The 21003-nt window shown below is 39.5% G+C and overlaps 1 protein-coding gene across 1 annotated transcript in view; it reads right to left on the bottom strand.

The window, feature by feature from the left end:
* Positions 1 to 352: 352 nt before the first annotated feature.
* Positions 353 to 21003, bottom strand: part of FAM188B (family with sequence similarity 188, member B) — a gene marked incomplete at its 3' end in the record, with an annotated part of 46174 nt that continues 25523 nt past the window's right edge. The window contains exons 10-13 of the mRNA XM_008937425.1: positions 17567 to 17630; positions 16146 to 16307; positions 4764 to 4944; positions 353 to 425 (exon numbers count right to left, since the gene is read on the bottom strand). Of these exons, the coding sequence (XP_008935673.1) occupies positions 353 to 425; positions 4764 to 4944; positions 16146 to 16307; positions 17567 to 17630 (480 nt within the window). The remainder of the gene's footprint in view (positions 426 to 4763; positions 4945 to 16145; positions 16308 to 17566; positions 17631 to 21003) is intronic.

Below are 21003 nucleotides of genomic sequence, written 5' to 3'. Positions count from 1 at the left end.
ACCTCTACAATAGGAATCAGTCATGATTGGGAATATAAATTTAGATCTATTGAAATCAAGCTTTGCTCTCAAACTGAATCTGGCTCAGTCAGTTCTTGGTGATGTAATGAAGGTTCCTCTAAGAATGAAGTGAACATCTTAGACAATTTGATGTTAACCTCAATAATGCAGAATTAAATGTGTAATGCATATAATTACAGCCTGGCCTATTCAGATCCCTTCTGATTTTTGAGCAGTAATTTTTCAAGACTACTTGCTGAAATGTTTTTTTTTTTACTGCACTCTAGTGTTACCTATATTATTTATATCAGTAACTGAAAATAACTGCATGAAAAACTGTAGATTCACTTACTTTGTCCTAATACAGTGCTCAAGTGGAGGAGTAAGATCATTTTCTTTATCTTCAGTGCACATCTGAGTTGTGTCTGCAGAGACATATGAGACATAAGAGACATAATTAGTGGCTGGACTATATTTCTGTTCATATAGAGTACCACAGTACCTTCTAGTAGTAGCTTCACCTGTGGAAGTGGACTACAACTCACACTGTAAATCTCCTAGCTCACAATGGGCATGCACTCACTTTGGATTGAAATCTGTCATCTCTTAAAGCCTTTCAGCTGGTGGTCTACTGCCTGTTCACGTGAAGGCAGGCTGAAAGGGGGTGACTGAATGCAAATGCTGTTTGGAATGATCCCCAGATTGTGCTCCATATTAGTTGTTCTGGGCCAGAAACATGCCAAGAGTTGTGCTGACATATTAACAGTAGAGATGATCGTGGGACAGGGTTCTGACTCATGCCCTGACCCAGGTTAGTTTACTAATACAGAGATGGTTTCAAGAGAGAAGATGAATAAGGAAGTGAAAGAAGAGGCTGGAGGGCTGTCATGAGGTTTTTATTTTGTGACTGATGTCATAATTACTAAGAAAGTAATTTTCATTACTCAGATCCAAAGGACAGGAGTAGTCTTTGGATGGGAAACCCCAGATCCAGTTAGAGCTGGGTTAAGGTTCTTTCACCCTGGGAAAGAAGACCAGCCTTGACTGTTGAGAAAGTGATGCACACACAGGAGAAAAAGGTTTTGTGTTGAATGTAAGAGAGCTGCCACAGGCTGTGAGATTCCTTAGGGACAGAGAGGCAATTGCACTGTTCTGGGGAAAACAGAGAGGTCAGTGTCTCAGCCACTGGATCTGTCAACAGTGAAAGTAGTCACTGAACTTCCCAGGGAGAAAACATCCTGCGACCAGCTTGGATGTCACTCTGCTCAGCTGCTTCCTCTTCTGGAGCAAAACATTTTAAACTGCGGCAGATCACGTTTTGGGTTTTCTTTTTCTTCTTTTCTGTCTGTCATCCAGCCAAAGGGTGGATTGAGAGCAAAAAAAATGATGCCAAGACAGAGTGTAGGATAGTCTCAGACATGTCTGGCTTCCTTGTGTCACAGAGAGAACCTGGCTCTCCCTTGCTGGTTGATCTTGTCAGTAGAAATACTTGCAGAAAACTCTGAAGGACTGCAAGGGCTGGAGTAGTAGGAAATGGAGAATAGTTAGAAGCACATAAAGTAATGGCAGTTTTCTCTTAGATCCTCAGGAACTTAGAGGTTCATAGGAATCTTTTATGTTTCAAAGGGGCTCTTTTACTTTAATATTGAAGAGTTTAAAATAGTTCATTGGGGGTCTCCAATAGTATTTGGGTGACTCTAGAAATTCCTGATACTGATGTTCTGGGTCTTCTCACAGAAGCAACAGCAGCTCTCCTGACCACAGCACCAGTAGCAGGATAGGCATCTGCATGGCTGCCTTTCTCAGGCACTGCCACCTTCCTGAATTTTGTCATGTTTAGACTTGAGTTCTTCCAACCAAGAGGTTTGAATAGAGATTTTTCATACAAAGGAACAGGAAAAAAATATCACTAATGACTATCACTTGGAGGAGTAGGTAAGGAACATTTAACCAAGTTAATTTACTAAGAAACTGTGCTAGTGTTTCATAGAAGTCATTTGGAATAAGCAATATTGAAGTTAAGACCCTTCATCTGGGGGTCATCAACAGCAAGAAGGATATGAATATGATTTCTTTTATCTTCACATTGGTACAATTTCATCTTAATTGTGCAAAAAAAGCTGTTCTGAAAGAGGATCATCACCAACAGACCAGCCTTCACCAGAGGCTGCCTCCAGTATCTGAACCGTGGCTCTTTTCACTGTTTCTATTCCCCCTGATTCTGTGGGATCTGCAGAGCAGTTGAGGATGGTACCTATGACTCTGGAAGAATCTTCTGAGTAACTCAGTTATACTCCTCTTAGTAATTATTCAGCTGCTTTTTGACAACTTTAAAAGGATGCAAAGTTGAAGGTGTGCACCAACGAGATAGAAGAATGATTTATTAAAACAGATTGCACAAAAATTCCCTGTCTTCACTTGGAGACAATCTTTTGTGAATGTTAATGTGGGTAGGTATTAACTGTATTTTAGAAAGGAGAAGTATCTCTCTGAGCAGTACCACACTTTCCTACAAGTGCTCTCTGTGACATATAACAAAAATCCCAGAATCTCCACTCAGTCCCTAAACAGCTGCCAAAAAAAAATGAGCAAACTGTGAAGGGTTATTAATTTAGATACACTGGCTTGTTTTCCTTCTCTGCCTATCAGAAATTCTACCCCAGTGGAAAGTGTTGAAGAATCTTCATCTATTTGTGATAGTATGATGAATTCACTAGCAGGCATTGGCTGCTTTTAGGAAGGAACTTCATAATTCTTGCCCACATTTTTGACAAATGGTTATGAGAAACAATTCTCAAGAGAAAGTGTCAACTGCTATTAGCCCCAAAATGTAATTCTTCTGCCATTCTTTCTGCCTTTTTTTTGCATTTCTTCACCAATGTAATTTCTTCAAGATTTCCTGAAATGTGACTTTGATTGCAATCTTCCTCATTATAAACAAGATTCCCCTTTCAAGGAATTCACCCTCTTAGTAGTGAAAAGCAAACAACTTTGCTGACCAGCACCAGTGAGAGGTGCTGTGCAGCACCCAGGACCTCAGCTGTGTCTCTGAGGAACACTGCCTAACCAACCCAGCTTGTTGGCATTTCCAGACTGGAAATAACATGGTGAGTAACACTCACCATGCTGGCATCTCCATCTGGTACTGGATGCACTGTAAGGATGTATGATCACTGCTACCTTTGGATGTAAAGTAATTCCAGCTGCTCTCCAGACCTAACAAAGGATTACTGCACAGCCAGAACCAGGAACACATTTCCCTGGTAGGATGAAATTTGCATTTTACAGCCTCTTGCAGAATTTCACAGATAATAAAAGATTTAGAAGGATGTGTCCCTGGAAGAGGCTACAACCACAACAAAATATATCAACCTCTCAATGCAAGTTCAGTCTTTGAGGGGAAATGTACAGATATGCCATGACAGGCTGCACAGTAAAGAGAAAAATTTAGGCATACTGTGGCACTTTCTCATTCAGGGATGTTGCTGTGGATTTTGGAAACACTCCTGATTTAATAAGGATGAAAAGATAGATAAGAACTGGTTTGGACTGTATGTTGCATGGTAGAAGACAGCAGAAAAAATGTGTCTCAATCTCTCCAGGCCTGTGCTGAATTACATCATCTATGCTACCTACAAAGAATCTTTCATCTGGGACAGACCATGTGGGAACCTGCTGGCAACAACAGTCCTGTAAAGGTTAAGTATTTTTTTTGAGATAATATATAACGTGATCCCTACAATAGAACAACAGGCATTTTAATTAAAAGAAGAGGATAAATAACAGGCAGAAAGACAACTGAACTCACTGCCAGATCTTGTGAGATGTTAAAGCCCCCAGCAACTCCCACCATACAAACAGCTTTGCCACATGGACCCAATTAGAACATACAACACCCATACATAACTCACCCTGCCCAACAACCAGAATGTAGGTGCAAAGGAGGAATACAGTTTATTTTTAAAGAGTGGACTACATTAGAGTGATTCCTTAAGATTGAGGAGGAATTTGATTAGATTGCATAAATACATTGAAGGAAAGAAAACAAAAGGTAAGTAGGATATTACTAGCATATAGGAATTTAGTGGTCAAGAATGTCTTAATATGGACATGTCTTAATAAGCAGGAGCTTTCTAAATAGCAGAATATTTCTTGTTCAAATGTCTGAGTGTGAAAAATATGTAATTACTGTGAAAGCAGCTGCATAATTTGGCTTCTTTGCATGCTTGTGTTTCAGGTATGCTTACAAGCAAGTAAAGAGACCAGAATTTGTCAGCAGATTGCTGTCACCTTCTGAAGCAGATGGCTTTGGAGGCAAGGTTTTCATGCTTACTCACTCCTCTGCTCATTTTACTACAGACATGTAGGGTTGAGGGACAGGAGACTTGCACTTTCTGCCTGTAGGAATGATGTGAGAAGATGTGAAGGAGAATGGGAGTAGATAAATATGGTTTACAGTCCTGGGAGAAGGAACAGGCCAGATCACAATCTGTTCCTTGGAAATCAGTGTCAGTGGAATATTTACCTATCTATATAGTAGCACATGCTCACCTTTAACACTTTCAATGCTTATCCCTAAAACTTACTTGTGAAATCTATTTTCCAGTTAATCACTGAAACTAATTATGGCAATTAGGAAACAGACACACAATTAATCTTTAATGCCTGAGGCCATAATTGTTTGTATTACTGTCTGTTTCTTTCTGGTGGGATGCTGTTGCCACCACCAGAGATGAAATGCAGGATGCCTGAGTGGTACATACCCACTGTTAATCGGATTTCTTCCTCCTGGTTGGCCAAGCCATCATAATAATATAGATCAAATCTTCTCTCTGTCTTCCAGTCACCCAGTAAATCCTTTTCCAAACAAAACAGCACACTGAAGTGGCTTTCACTGCATACCAACCAAATTGGGTATTTAGGGCTCTTCAAGTAACAACCAACCTGAAAGAAAGATACAAAACGTTAGAGCATCATGGGGGGGCCAGGAGGGAAACAATTCTTTGTGGAAAACATGAGATGTGTAAGATCAATTATTTATTACAGTCTACAAAGATTAATGAAGGCTCATTACATACTGCTGATGAAGCAGATGAATTAGCTCTGGTAAACCATGGAACATATAAAGGGAGCATCTAGCTTTGAGTTATGCAGGTAATGAAATCCTGCTGTAGCATCCTTACAGCAGAAAGATCCTATCCCAGATGATCAGAACTAGAAGGAGCTCTGTCCTCTGCAACAGCTGTAAAACCACAGAGAGTTTACACCAGGAATGCTACACAGGATCAATGGCAGATAGATTGTGCTCTGATGAGACTTCACAGGATCTGAGATGACCTGAGACACCCCCGTGTGGGCAAAAATCACAGAACCATTATGGCTGGAAAGGACCTCCAGGATCATCAAGCCCAACCTCCATCCCAACATTTCCCTAACCACTAGACCACAGCCTCAAGTGCTACATCTACTCGTTTTTTTGATCCCTTCCAGAGATGGTGACTCCACCACCTCCTTGGGCAGCCCATTCCAGTGCCTCACCACTCTCTCAGGGAAGAAATTCTTCCTAATATCCAATCAAAACCTCCCCTGGTGCAGCCTGAGGCCATTTCCTCACACTGAAATGGTAAGGGACCAGTGGTATCACCTGTATGTTCCTAAGTCCATAAGGCCTGATGGGATTCATCCCAGACTTCTGAAGGAGCTATGTGGATGTCATGGCAGGGACCTCTCTCAATCACCTACCAAAGGTGTTGGGAGCCTGGAGAGGTCCCTGCTGACTGGAAGCTAGTCAATATTATTCTAATTTATGAAAAAAAGGGCCTGAGGGAAGATCCAGGGAACATCCAATGGACCTGTTAGTCTAGCCTCAGTTCCTGGAAATTTATGATGAAGATTATCCTAGGATGGAGCAGCACTGGAGCTAAGGATAAACCTGGGAGAGGAGTGGCTGGAGAGCAGCCCTGCAGAAAGAGATCTGGGGGTGCTGGCTGACAGGAGGCTCAGGGTGAGTCAGCAGTGTGCCCTGGCAGCCAAGAGGACAAGCCCCACCCTGGGGTGCACCCAGCACAGCACAACCAGCTGGCCAAAAGAGGGGAGCACTCCCCCTGCATTGGTGCAGCCTCACATGGAGAGCTGTGTGCTGTTCTGGGCCAAATTTAAGAGGGATGTGAAGGTTCTTGAATTAACCCAGAGGAGGGCAAGAGAGCTGGTGAAAAGGCTGGAAGGAATGTCCTGTGAGGAGTGGCTGAGGACACTGGGTTTGTGCAGTTTGGAGAAGAGGCTGAGGGGTAATCTCATTGGTCTCTACAGCTTCCTGAGGACAGGATGTGGAAAGAGAGGTGCTGAGCCCTTCTCCCTGGGATCCAGTGACAGGACTCATGGGAATGGTTCAAAGCTGTGTGATGGGAGGTTTAGGCTGGACACTGTGAAGCTTTTCTTTACCAAGAGGGTGGTCAAACACTGGAACAGGCTTCCTAGAGAGTTGGTTGATGCCCCAAGCCTGTCAGTATTAAAGAAGCATTTGGACAATGTAATTAGTAACATAATTTAAGTTTTGGTCAGCCCTGAGGTGCTCAGGCAGTTGGACTAGATGCTCATTGTAGGTCCCTTCCAACTGAAAAAGTCTGTTCTAGTCTCCTCTAGTGATCTGAAGTATTATTCTTAAATCTACCAGCTATTTAAAATGTGGGCTACTTACAGTAATTCTTTGGATTTGTAACTGCTTTTATCTCTCTATATATCAATTTATCAATTTAATATTTTTATTTTCTTCTGTTTCAGCCTGTAGTCATTAAGGTTCAAGTCCAGCAAACAACTGAGACTAGTTTTATTCATATTTATGCTCATATCTATTATTTCTTATAGAATTTATGTTTGAAGACAGATCCATAGGTGCTTTAATACCTAGGGGAGTATATCTATGGGTTTGAAACTTAATATATGCTGATATAAAATGAGTCATGGGAGTTTCCTGCATCCACTGAGGTCAGTGAATATCTTGTAGTATTTTCTCCACCTCACACCAATGTGTTCTGAGACAGATGTCATCTTCCTGTTGCATACTACTGCTTTAAAGCTGCACAATCAGTTAATGACATTAGTTTCTTCACTAGTCAATAATAGAGTAAAATTAGTGATTAGATTGCTTAGTGCAACAAAGAAACATTTCTTTCAGCTAGGATTTTAATATTCAGTTACAACAGACAGTTTTTATTAGCTATATTCCTGTTACTGAAAGCTGTATTCTAAGTTCAAAATAACAGTGCTTTTTCACCCAGTGGATTACTGGGGTTCTGTAGCTTAGAAATTGTTCAGGGAAAATAAATCAAATCAATATTTTTTTTTGCTTTCAGTGGAACTTTTCTTACTACAGCTCCACTTCCAATTCTTATAGCAGACAGAAGCCCTACTGGGCAAGACACTGTCTGATCCTCAGTTCCTTGGGTACACAAACATCACCTGATTCACTGCTAAAAGGTAGAAGTCACCATATCTGCAGCTGCACTGAAAAAATCTAAACAGCACCCTAAGTGATAAGGAATGGGGGGTTTTATTTATTACTGAGATTTAGAATTTATATCTGAAGCATTACATTGGTACAAAATCATTCACCTTCCCCAACAAGAATTTTGTCTGATGTTAGATAACAAGTCTCTAGCTAATTAAGTAACTGTTCCCTGACTCATTATTTTGCTAATATCTATTTCAAACGTCCTTTTATACAAGAGTTTTGCTTTTTATGTAAATTCTTGGCTTACAAGTAAAGAAATGTTTTTACAAGCTTACAAAACTACTCATAACAAGAGCTATCAAGAAGGGAAATACGCAGATGCAACAGAAGATGGCAAATTAGAGGGATATGGATGAAAAGATTCAGTCTCACAAACATGCATATTTCAACACTTCTATAAATCAAAGCCAAAAAGGAACAGCCAGTCTTCTCCTAAAAATGTGTTCCTCCAAAATACGGCTCCTAAAGTCACTTCCAAGCTTCAGCAAACAAGGTCTGATAAAACAAGATCAGAGAGATACAGAACAGTTTCAAAGCACAAATCCACTGCCACTCTTCATCACATGAACAGTCCTATTGAAGTCAGGACAAATTGTTCAGATGAGTAAGGTCTGCAGGAACACTTCCCAGTTAGGTATAATTTTTAATTACAATGCTTGCAGAAGAAGGCAAGGGCATGAACTTTAAGACAATAAGGAGAGCATAAAAACATTGCAGGTCAAAACCTCATCTCCCATAAAAAGGGAGACATAAAAAGTCTTCATTTCAATTAATATCAGTTATACTAGTTGATGATTAGCTGCTGCCTTAAACATCAAGTTGTGTTCCAGCTACTGGCTGGTCACTGCAGGTCTGTTTCTCCCCAGAATGACTTGGTCCCACCATCATCACCTTCCAGGGGCTTCTGGCTCTCCAGATACATCAGCTTATTCCTACACTCCAGCTTTAAGGTCAAGAGGCATGGAGAACTTCAGGCTCTTCAAACACCTCAGGTTACTCCTACATGCCAGCTTTAAGGCAGAGAGGCATGGAATGGTTTTTATAGAATCATAGAATCAAGGTTGGAAAGGGCTGCTAAGATCAGCAAGTCCAACCATCATCCAACACTACCATGACCATTAAACCATGTGCCCAAGTGCCACATCTACAGGTTTTTGGAACCCCTCCAGGAATGGTGACTCCAGCACATCCCTGGGCAGCCTGGTCCAGTGCTTCACATTTTAGCCTTATCCACAAGGCTAAAATTCCTTCCTCTCCCCAAACATGTTACTTTGTTTAGACTTCCTATGTTGCTATGGGACTTGCCCGTTCCATAGCATTCCCCAAAACATCTAGATATTTTTTCTAGTGCCTCACATTTTAGCCTTATCCACAAGGCTAAAATTCCTTCCTCTCCCCAAACATGTTACTTTGGTTAGACTTCCTGTGATGCTGTGGGATTTGCCCATCCCATAGCATTCCCAAACACACGTCTAGGCTTTTTTTCTACAAACTATAATATGGAATCATGCTACTGACAAGGTAAGGACAATCCTCATTGTGAGGACTGCTTCATCTGCTTCTTCAAGGATCAATTTCTGAGTGGATTATCAGTACACTCTCATTTAACTAGTCCAGATGATGAGTGGCTTCTCCAGTTGCCAGGCCATGTTGGTTGGTGGTAGTGACCCTGGAATATAAGAGGGAAATCCTCCCCCTTACAAATCCTCATAAATTTCAATGGCACAATTCTCATCTTTGGAAAATGTCAATCTTTCAAAAGCAAGTACCTTCAGATGGCTCATTTCCAACACCAAGGGTGGTCCTTTGCCACATCTGCCTTCAGCGTTTATGTGGATAATGGTGAAATGAAATCTACAGGCAAGTATTTAATACTGGAGAATTATTCCAATGTCTCTGCTAGAATAAGTGTATGGTACTTCACCATTCAGATTTTATTTGCTAATTGAACAAAGCTGCCTTTTGCTACATGTATACCAAAAGAAACAGGCATTAAATACAAACTAGATTCTGTGTTGCTTGGAATCCCATGCAGTGGTCATGATTCAAAGAAGAAGAGAAGATGATCTCAAAACCAGGGGAATCACTGGATATGGCTCATGTGATGGCATTTTTCTCCAGGAGTTTTGTAATCAATATAATGTTACTTCATTGCTTGCTAGACTATCATTTTTTTTATTATTACTGTAATTATATTCAGTCATTTCTTGCTTTATGGTAATTTGCCTGAATACAAGTGTTGTAGATGCTTATTTTCCAAAGAACTCACACAGTGCAGTACTTAGACCCATGTGATTCCACAAAGGTTCTGACAAATGGAATAATTGCTCATGGTACTGAATCCAATTGGATTGACAGACCAAAGGAAAATTACACAAAGCTCTCACAGTTCCAGGCTACAGACTATTGTTTGTTCTGTTAACATTTTTTCCCTGCAGTTTCAATGACCTTCACTGAATTAATATTAAACAATGTTCCAATGGTGTTAAAACCAGAAGTGACAATGGTGTAGAAACAGAGACCCTTGAAATAGCTCTTGGTTGACCAAGAACTTCACTGACTCACTTCACCTATTCCACCAGCACTATTAAAACACCAGGACAGCCACATTTCTACTCTATTTGCATAGAGTTATGGGACACTATGAGAGTAAAGTTATTGCCATTGATACGTACTTCATTCAATCAGATTAAGAAGAATAAAATCACTGTTCACAAGATTTGAAATTCAGAGTATGCATGAAATTGGTGAGTTTTTAGACAGATAGATGTAAATTGTAGTAGAAAACACTACTGCTACAAGGGAACCCTAGACAATTTCTCTGCAGCATTGAATCCTTTTTGTTGTAGAAAAGGAAACCTTTCTGATAACAAATTTGAAGGGGGACAGGCAACATTAACAAAGAATATAAATATATACATGTTCAATGCCAGGACTACCAAACCAAAGACTCCTGGAAAGCACCACAATTTCCCTAAAGTTCTCTTACTTTGTTACACAGTAAAAGAAAACAGCAGTTGTGGCAAGGCAAATAGATGTCAGGGTGCCAGGTAGCCTCTGAAGCTTTTCTTTATCTTTGTCCCACTCTGCTGCTTTTCTGGTATCAAGTGAAGAAATGCTGAGGGAGATTCAGACCCTCACTCAAGACTTCAATGCTTTGCCATTCCCTCGACACCCAGTGCAGAGTTTAGAATTAATTTCAGTAAGTCACTTCGCTGTAGTAACAAAGATAGGTCAAGATTTTTTCCACTTCACTCCTCAGCATTTATTTCTAAGCCCTCTAACTTAGGTTGTCCCCTAGACTTTGGCTGTCTGCAAACTCAAACAAGGAAGAGATGGATATTATCAGAAATTTAGACGTCTCTGCTGGAAAGGGACTTGGCTGGACTCTTACCTGAAACATTTTTGACCTATCATAGATAGAATCACAGAATGCTTTGAGTTGGAAAGGACTTTTAGAGGTCATCTAGTCCAACCCCCAGTAAAGGACCTAACGTTAGATAGGATAAATCCAGATGCAAATGCACATATTTATATTCTAGAGAGACGTGGAAAATATTTGACTTATTATTTTCTGGTTTGTGTATTTGCAAAGCATGCAGAACTCTTTTAATGTGGAGTTTCTTATTCTTATTGTTCTAAAGAAAAACTCTGTGATCCTATTTTATTTGGAACGTTATTGACAAGAAATCAAAGCCCATATCCCAGCAACAGTGACAAGCCTCTGGAAAAACAACTGTCCATGGATAAGCAGGAGGACAACAGGACTTTATTAATGAAAATTTCAGTTCCAGGCTAGAAAGGGAGGTGTAAAAACAAGAAACGAAGAACAGACTTTTTAAAGGGCCAATGTTTTGTCAGCCTTGTTTCAGTCAAACTTGTGTGTATCATGTTTTTGCCCACAGTGGCCCTCAGAAATGTCTTACATAAACAGCAGGATCCCTTGCCAAATGCATCTACACAGCACAGTATCTCCTGCATGCCCATCACTGACAAATAGGTGGGAAATTAAAACCAACCATCAGTTTCCATTTTGCACATGTATATTTTTGATGTTGGTTTGTTAAATGAGATGGTTAAAAAACTCTTTGTAACACCCCACTCTCTCTGCAGCCCCACCAGTGGCCTGGCTTGAATCCAGTCCATCTGACTGAGAAAGGAGCCTGTTTAGCAGACATAAGGCATGGGAAGGATGTTCCCCAGGGCAAATAAACAGGTGAGGTGCCAGAAGACAGAGCCTGTGTGCTCCATTTAATAATTCAAGTAGATCTTGTTATAGCACAGCATGCTGGTTTCATCCAAAAGACCAAACATAATATTTCCCCCCTGTTTATTTATGTTTCTTTCTATATTTTGAAAGAAATAGGAAAAGTGAACATAACTTAATTTGTCAATGTCACATTCTCTCTTCATTTTCAGAAATGCAAAAACTAAAAAGCCTCAGTCTCTTGAAATGCTGACAGATCAGGCAAAGATTTGGGCATTGTCAACAATCAGAGTTGTGGGAGTTTGGGAGATCAGATGATCAGGGGTTTGACTACAGTAGCAGGAGAGGTTAAAAGCAGGAGAGAATCATGAAGACAAGAATCAGAGCCAAGGTTCAAAAGAGACAAAAAGCCTTGAATAGTTCCACACCTCATGTACAACAGCACACACCTACATTGGTTTCAAAATGCAGTTCAGAAGGATGGTGAAACTCATCAGCCAGTATCAGTCTAAATTTAGAATAAGAGATTTAGAAGACCTGTGCTCTCTTCCCATTTTAGCAATTAGCTTACATGACAACTTATTGGGATAAACACTTTCACTTTTGTTCATCTGTTACCCACCCTGTAAAACAATGATGATACCTGCCAAATTTTGCACAGATCTATTCCTAGGAAATTCCACATACATGCTAGATATTACTGTTACTTCTATTACCATTATTGATGATAATAATATCATATTTAATATTTTTCAGGTAAGAATGCAGATTATTTTTCCCTTTTGTCACTCATAGTGTCTTCAGTGATCTGGTGTAACTATGAGGAGCAACCATCAGTTCCCATCTGTTTCTGCTTATAACATCACAGTAAGTTTTAAAAGAGCATTTCATCATTCAAAGGTTTTTTACCTGGAATGTTAAGTGGCAATTAGGCCAAAGATTTTGACTCAAACACAGGGACTTTCTTACTCCTACCTTCTGTAACTGTCCCTGCCCCCTTTGCTGTCTCACCCCTTTCTTTGAGGTCTTGTCCCTGCTGCAGAAACAACTCAGCTTCCCTGAGCCTACTGATAAACTGCTGCATGCTGCAGCCCAACAAACAGAAAAAAACCCTGCACCATTACTTTGTGGACTCACCAATTTTTGGAAATGTCTTTATTGCATTAAGAGCTCTAAAAAAATCCCAGGGAACCTAAAATCTGATTTTAGGCTTCTTAGTTAAATGTGTAAGATCAGATGGAATTAATGTAGCTTAAATATGGGCTTAGCACAAAGGAAAGCAAAACAAAGATGTGTAACTTTGTACCAAAAGGTAATACAATCAGACTTTTAGCTTTGTTGCTTTAAAATATGGAATCTCACTATGAAACTATATGTATGCATACGAAATAGCCTGACTGAATCCATCTGTCACTGTGAAACTGTGCAACAAGTAATTACATGGCAAAAACATATACTGAGCATGGCCAAGATATTAGGATTTAGAGTGATGATTAGGCATTAACAATCCCAAATTACACCAAGCACACATTTTTCTACTCAGCATAAATAACACATTCAGCATCAAAAACATATACTGAGCATGGCCAAGATATTAGGATTTAGAGTGATGATTAGGAATTAACAATCCCAGACAAATCACACCAAACACACATTTTTCTACTCAGCATAAATAACACATTCAGCATGATCCACTGAAAGAGATTAGTGGATCAGCAACAGAGGGATTCTTTAGGCAATCACTGGAGAAAAAGGGACTGATCATTTTGATTTGCCACTGTTGAAGTTTGACAGAAGGATTAATTCAGTCCTCATGTCATCATGATATTTTCAACTCAGAAAACATACCAAGGAAATTTGGATTATATACAAATACTCCATATATTAGGGGAGATAAAACGGTATGGAAATCTTTCTCCATATGGATTCACTGCATTTAGCCTGGAATCTTGCATATCTCTTCCTAAATGTGTGGGTAAGTTGGAAGAAGTCTGAAGTAGAGCAATAAAAATAAGCTTTGGGCAGGATGTACTGATGAAAAAGGGAGGAACTGTTACATCAGCTTGTAAATGTCTAGCGGATGGGGATGAATTGTTTAGGGGGCAGGCTGGATTAGAAGTAAGACTGATAGTCAGAGGAAACTAAGTAAATGAACAGTCAGATTTAATATTAGTATTTACAAAGCAGAAGCTGTGTAGCAGGTATTAAAATCTCCACATTTGCAGGTACCTGCAAATCTGTATTTGCACCTCCTCATAGAATACAGTCATAAGAAAAAAGGTAAGATCACAGTTCTGTGCACTGCAATCAACTAGTAAATGGCTACATGAAAAAAAAAAAAAAAGACAGGAACATCATGGGTACAGATTTTTAAAAGAAAGCCTACTATATAACAGGACATAAAAATATCCTGGTTTATCCCCTGAGAGATTGGGTGGATATGACCCAAAGGGAGTTTTCCGACGCTCTAGCCTATGATTCACCTTATATCATACTCAGGATTTTCTTTCTCCTGGAACCAAAAAAAAAAAATCCCACCAAAAATGACAGTCCTTTTCCATTACTGGTTTCAGTTACAATCCTCATAGCCACAAAGTAATTGGATGCTGAATCCACTTACTGAAACACTGAGAGGAAGAAAAGAGTCAGTTTGAAAAAACTGACAGGCAAACGCTATTCTCAGCTCCACTGCTGCAAACTAGGGGGGCATTTATTGCTCCTAAATTGTTCCAAACTTGTATCTTTGCAACAGAAAGAAGAATCTGGCACCTCACGCTTAGGCCAGAGCAGAAGCTCCTCAGTCTTGAGGCAAAAGTCCCCCAAATCTGCCTTTTGTGCTAGTCCCAAGGCAGGCAGTGCTGCATGCCCTGAGAGGTATGGACTGAAATGCAGCAGAGCACGTGCAGATGTTCTGAACAAAAGGCAAGACAATCTGCATCAAATGCCTCACTAGTGTGCTCTGAATAACTTTTTCTTTTATTTTTAGAGGGCAGATGGGAAAGAAATAGCTCTTACCTGCACTGACCTCACTTGCCATTTTGCTACTCAGAAGTCATTTTCCTCACTAGAGAATGGAAAAAATGCTGCAGTGGTGCACAACCATTTTTTGAGGTTTTAAATGTTACAGTGTTTATAGAAGAGGACAAGGACCTTGAACCAGACAAAGAAGCTAAATTATTTTTAGTGCAGTTTGTTCTGAATTAATCTGATTTGGATACACGGATATGCTTTCTTGACTCAATTTACGGCTTATTATAACCTTGTGAATAATGTAAAGCATTGTGTTAATTAAAAACAAACAAAAAATGATGTGTCAGTAGTAAGGAAATGTAACTGACTTCAGCCATATGGGAAACAGTTATAATCAAGCTTTGTTTTCACTCACACATTTATATTACATCAGTACAAACAAAGTCTTTGCTAATTGCTTTCAGAATTTTATAGAGGCACTGACTGCAAATCCAGATAGGATCATGACAATTCTCTAATCTAGCACCCAACACAAGCAAGAGAATCTCAGATAATATCGTTGCATCAAGCACAAGATTTTCTGTTTAAGGTAGAACATGCCTTTAGGGAAGATGTCCTTCCTGACAGCAAGGTCTGTTGATGGAGAACCAGTGAAACCCTTACAGGAGTTTTTTCTTCCAGAGGGAAACTAATGGCTGTGACTCCTCTGAAATTTTTAATCCATCTTTTGATTTTCACGGTGGCTACAATTCTAATACTAATTTCAGAGACGTGTTAAAGGGAACATTCTCATTATACTGACAGCTATTTTTGTTTCTTTTCTTTATTGTTAACACAATATGACCATCGTGGCAGTATGGAGTAGAGGACTGAATCAATCTGGCTCCCCATCATACAGGAACTCAAGGAAAAATGAATATTTAAGGTGAATTTCAGCTCCAGATTCAATTGCTTAGATAAACATGAGTAAGATATAGATGTCCACATGTGAGTGGGGTGTCTCAGCTCTGCTATGATCAGTGGAGATCTAGTGAATATCACGTTCAGCTCAGCCTAGAGTACACAGTTATGTTCAGGCAGCAGAGCAGCTTTCAGCTCCATGGACTGCACTGAGCAGGTTCTGCTTCATTCATGCAGTTCTATACAGCAGCCACTTAAACAGTGTGTTAGCCTGTAAGCTGACCCTTGCTTCAGGAGATCAGTTAGAGAGCAACACAGGCATGCAAGCCTTGAGATGCTGTACACCACCCAAGCCATTTACCAAGGGGTGGCAGTGGTGACACAGAACCTGTATCCAGAAGGGAGACCACGCTCTGACTTGGGGTGTCTAAAACAGTGCTAGATGCCTCTGAGAGAGCAACTGAATCAAGCCCATCATTTCTTAGCTGCTATACCCATTACAAGCCAGTTTAAAATTTCTTTCCCTTTTAATGAAAACCAGAAGAACAGAAGGCATACCTGACAAACATCATAGTGCTCGAAGAGAGACAGCAAACCGATATCGCTGCGGCTTGTGATACCTTTCAAAACTGTGATATTGCCATTGCCAGAGTCCAGCTCTATCACGTTGTTGAAAACATTGGACACAGCTTTGCCAGTCAGAAGCAAGTTCACCAGTTCCTATTTGTGACATTTAAAAAACAAAACAGAACAGTAGTTAAAGATCTTATCTCTACCAGACATCAGTACAAGACTGATTCAGGACTGATAGTCACACACGTACCAGACCCTTAATTTATGTGGTGGCTTTAAGTTCAGGGTTAGGATTAGGATTGGTAACAAAATCTGTTCCAGATATTTTGGGGAAAGTCTACTCCCAAAGAAAAATGAGGGAATATTAGCAGCATTACCAGTGTTCCTCTCTCCAGATGCAAATAACTGATAATCAGTTTACTCCCACATCCAGCTCTCAACCTTCTCAGACCAGCACTGGTTTTTTTTTAAATTAAAACATTTTGGTGTCCCTTCTCTACAATGAAAGCTACAGCATGAATAACAAATTAAAAACCTGTACAATACCATCTGGTATTTCTGCACGTGCTTAGTGATGTATTTTGTATATTGGACAAGATTTGTAACAAGATTTTTTTTTCCTCACTGAATATTTCTGGATGAGCTTAAGTTTCATTCACTAAGACATCCACCCATATGGCTTCACATCTGGCCTGTATCACTAATACAATCACACTTACTGTAGCAGAGTGTTGATTGTTTCCTCTCCAATGGAACTAGAAGCATGGGTGTGGCAGAGGCTAAATCCATGGGTGCATGTGAGTGTGTGTAAAGTTCAAGGAACAGAGACACTAAACATTTTGCTTAGAGTGAGATCCCACAGGGGTCAGCTGGGATGTAAGAGCATGTAACAGTATCTAGCACCAGACTGTGCTACAGCAATGAATCAGCTAACTATTAATAAATAACATATGTTCAGAAAAATAAGGGGAAATCATAAGAAGTAAGTTTCCAGAAAAAAAACAACTTCAAATTACCATGCCTGAAGAAACGAATAACATCAATACTGCCAGTTTGGACTTGATGCATGAATTTAAAAATACTATACACATTTATAGCCCCATGTTTCTCCTGAAGTATTCTCCAGAATTTATAGTTATTGTATGAGCACATACAGGTACAGACATACATGGACCAGAAAAACAGGCCCAAATTAGAGGCTCTGAAAAAGGCAAGAACAAGCCAAAACACAAGGTAAAAAGATTACGGGGTGAAGGTGCTTGACATTATGGGGAAAAAGGAAAAAAAATTCAATTTTAAATTTAAGAAAGGAATTTAAGAGAAGAAATGGCATCTCTTTGCAGAGGTCCCTTCAGAGCTCTGCGTGCAGAGGCTGTGACATCCCCAAGACCTCACCCTCAGCTGACCTGAGTACAGTAGCCATGGCTGCCAATCAGTCGGTTCGTGAGCACGTCGAAATCATTGCGCACCCTGAAGAGGAGAGGAGAAGAGTTAAACTCCATTCCTTTGCTTTCATTAGACTTAAAGTCTAAATCTTGCTGAAAAAAAAACACCCAAATGTTTCCCAGCCATAAATTTAGCTCTGCATTTTAGAATTCTTTCAAGGTGATTTTTTGCATGGAAAAAGAAATTGTACGCACCAACGAAACCCGCAGAAGTTTATTAGAACTAGGCCAAAGAAAATAGCTGTAGAGGAAAGAAGAATCCACTGTCACCCACTAGTTAGAACTTCAGGAATTAGAACTACTGTATCACTTATCTTACAGAATCACAGAAACACAGAAAGGTTGAAGCTGGGGGGGACTTCTGGAGGTCACCTTGTCCACACCCCCTGCTCAGGCAGGGTCACCTACAGCCAGGTGCCAAGCACCATGCCTAGATGGTTTTTGAGCATCTCCAAGGAGGTGTACTCCACAACCTATCTGGGCAACCCATTCCAGGACTCAGATAAGAAGTTCTCACAAATGCACGTGTTATTCTTATCATCAGTACTTGGAATATACCCACAAACTGAAGATTATCTAATTTATACACTATACTGTCCATGAAAAGAAGGGAGGGAAAAAAACCCTAAGTGCATCCATTTATAGTAACACTGTGTGGTCCCTTCTACTGTGTGACATCAAAGAGAAAAGTCCATGAAATTGCATTATTGATTATCATGGAGTAGTACCTCTCCACATCAAGTTTCTTCTCCTAAAACCCCTGGAATTATTGAATTACTGATTGGTTGATGACCCAAAAAATAAAGTTTGTAACTGTGATCATTTTTGACCTGCAGATTTAATGTAATCACAAGCATTAGTTTATACATAAATAAATGTCTAATCTGGTTTTGAGAAAAAACAGTATATTATGTTCTGGGACAGCTATGGCAATAAACTCCACTGATTAATTCTACAGTTCATAAAAAACTGTTCATTTCTGTTCAGTATAAAATATGTCAGTCTCAGTTGTTTTGGCTACATCCTTATTTTAATGTTGTTACAAAGGTAGAGAGAATTCCTGAATGATCACCAGTTAAAACTTAGTTATTTTATACACATGGCCTTCTCATTCTCATTTGACTTGTGAAGTCTTCTATGCATCCAATTGTTCATGTTTTCTGGCAATTAGTACTATCATTTTTTTTAAAAAAAAATTGTTTGTGGTAGAGTTGAATTGATGTGGTTAGAGTAGGACTAGCTAGAAATTTCCCTTCAACTTTGTCATACATACTCTGTTAAAAAATTGATTTCTTAAATAAAAAGCTGGGACATTTCCTGCCCTCAGCTCAAACTTTACATAACTATTTTCTCATGGAATTTCTTTGAATGCCAAAACCAGAATGTAATACATAATTTAAAAAAATTTCCAGCCTTAGTGATACTTAAAATTGTTCAAATCAAGTGACAACCATTGAATCACAATTCCCTTTTTATAAAAAAAAATATTTTAAAGACAATTGACAACTTAGTCACGACAAAACGCCATAAAAACATCTCTTGCTAGTGTGAAATCAAAGACCAGGGAAAGTGTGCCTGTGATGTGGAAAATTCTCTCATGCAACACTGCAAGCAGTGGACGAGGTGATAATAATCTTTGGATTTTGGCCATTTCTTCGTTTTAGAAACAGTTTCATCTTGAGAAAGGCCAGAGGCTGGTTTGAAACGAGCAGCTATACGATATGCGTCAGTTAGGGACGATGGGACGTACGACACAGACAATAGGAGGAAGTCCTAATTTCATCTGTAGGTACAAACAGTATGGGAGTTCAGAGGTGTATCTCAGATTTTCAAGACGAAGAACATCTGCCTTTCAAATCATCCCTGCTAACAAGGAAACAAACATCAGGCGTATAGCTACGAGATTTACACCTTTCCTAAATGGGTTTGAGATTATTCTTCATACCTGCCAACGACTCAGCAGCTTCTGTGCAGGTGTGTTTATTGTGTTATAATAAAACTCATCAGCTTTTAAGTGCAAATACACTCCAGGCATTGTAAAAATATCAGATAACAATAACAAAGTGCTTTGCTTTTTGCCAGGCTGTGAAACATCCATTGATGACAAGCAAATCTGAAGGATTTGTTCATTCTTGGCTACCAGATGTCAAAACAGACTTAATGGATGAATCATTACTACTAATATGTCTTGTCCCTGCATGGAATTTTCTATTTATCAGTTTTAAATCACTTTAAAACAGAAGTTTAATTAAGTTTAAGCCAGGAGACTTTTAAGAAATCCTGGCAACGAGCTGAAGCCTTGACTCTATTGAATCCTTCATTTTTTATTTCCAACCCAACGCTCTGCTGCTGCTTTGACAGAATCACAGGTCAGTAAAAAGACATTACCAAAGAGAACAGTGTTAATGGGAAATATTTTTGCCTCGTGCAACCCTGGCAGTATTTTCCAGTGTCATGGTAGTATATGTTCTAACTCAAGAGAGAGCTAGGAGTATGTTGACTGCTGGCACAGTGCTGGTGTTTGCCTCACCTGGTAATACTGTAAAGTCTGCTGAAAAAAACTATTCAGTCAGAGACACAGGTACTGATTTTTTAAATCCCCTGGATAAATAGTTAAAGTTAAGCATGTGGTCAAAATTATTTAAGTGCAATTTTCAACAGGCATAACTCTGGAGTTGATACCTAATCAAGAAGTTGGCAATGAGTTCTGCTAAATTCCAGCTCACTCTGTCAGATCTCCCAGCTTCGTTTTTATTTTTAGTTATACTGTCTGTAAAGAAATGTGGCTTATATCTGTACTGAAACCAGAGAGGAGGGAGTTTGAATTCTCTATGGAGCTAGTGAAGATGTGCCTTCTGCTCAGGCAGAAGAATCCTGTTGAGCCAAGAGACAGCAGCAAATAAACTCAGCTTAACAGACTTTCTAATTTATATGAAATCACAGTTTCCATTTTCGCTGTGCAGGTTTTGCTCTGGGACCCTTGAATTGCTGAATTCTCTATCCAGCAGTGCTGGAGTTGCACAGTCCAGCTTTTCTGACATCTTGACAAAATGTGGATGCATTCTTACACACTCACATAACTCATCTCCACATACTTTATTTATTTTGTACTGTTATTTTAAGAAAATATTTCTATTTAATTTTTTTTTTCGTTTTCTATTAACAGGGTGATCAGGGTGAGGTGTCTTGGGGCTTAACTGGTTTTTGTTCAGCATGCAAGCTTCTTTTTTCTCACATTATTATTGCATAAAATGTACATCATTATGTGGCAAGATCAAAGACATGTAAGGTGGCTTCAGAACAAATATCTACTTTAGAACAATTGGAGAAAATTTGCCATTACAGAAATCAACAGAATACATCTGCTCTGAATCACATTTTTTTCATGTTTTCTGGTA

The sequence above is a fragment of the Merops nubicus genome, unplaced genomic scaffold (genome assembly GCF_000691845.1).
Source record: "Merops nubicus isolate BGI_N331 unplaced genomic scaffold, ASM69184v1 scaffold9763, whole genome shotgun sequence".
NCBI classification, from domain to species: Eukaryota; Metazoa; Chordata; class Aves; order Coraciiformes; family Meropidae; genus Merops; species Merops nubicus.
This window is presented reverse-complemented; position numbering and strand designations above follow the sequence as displayed.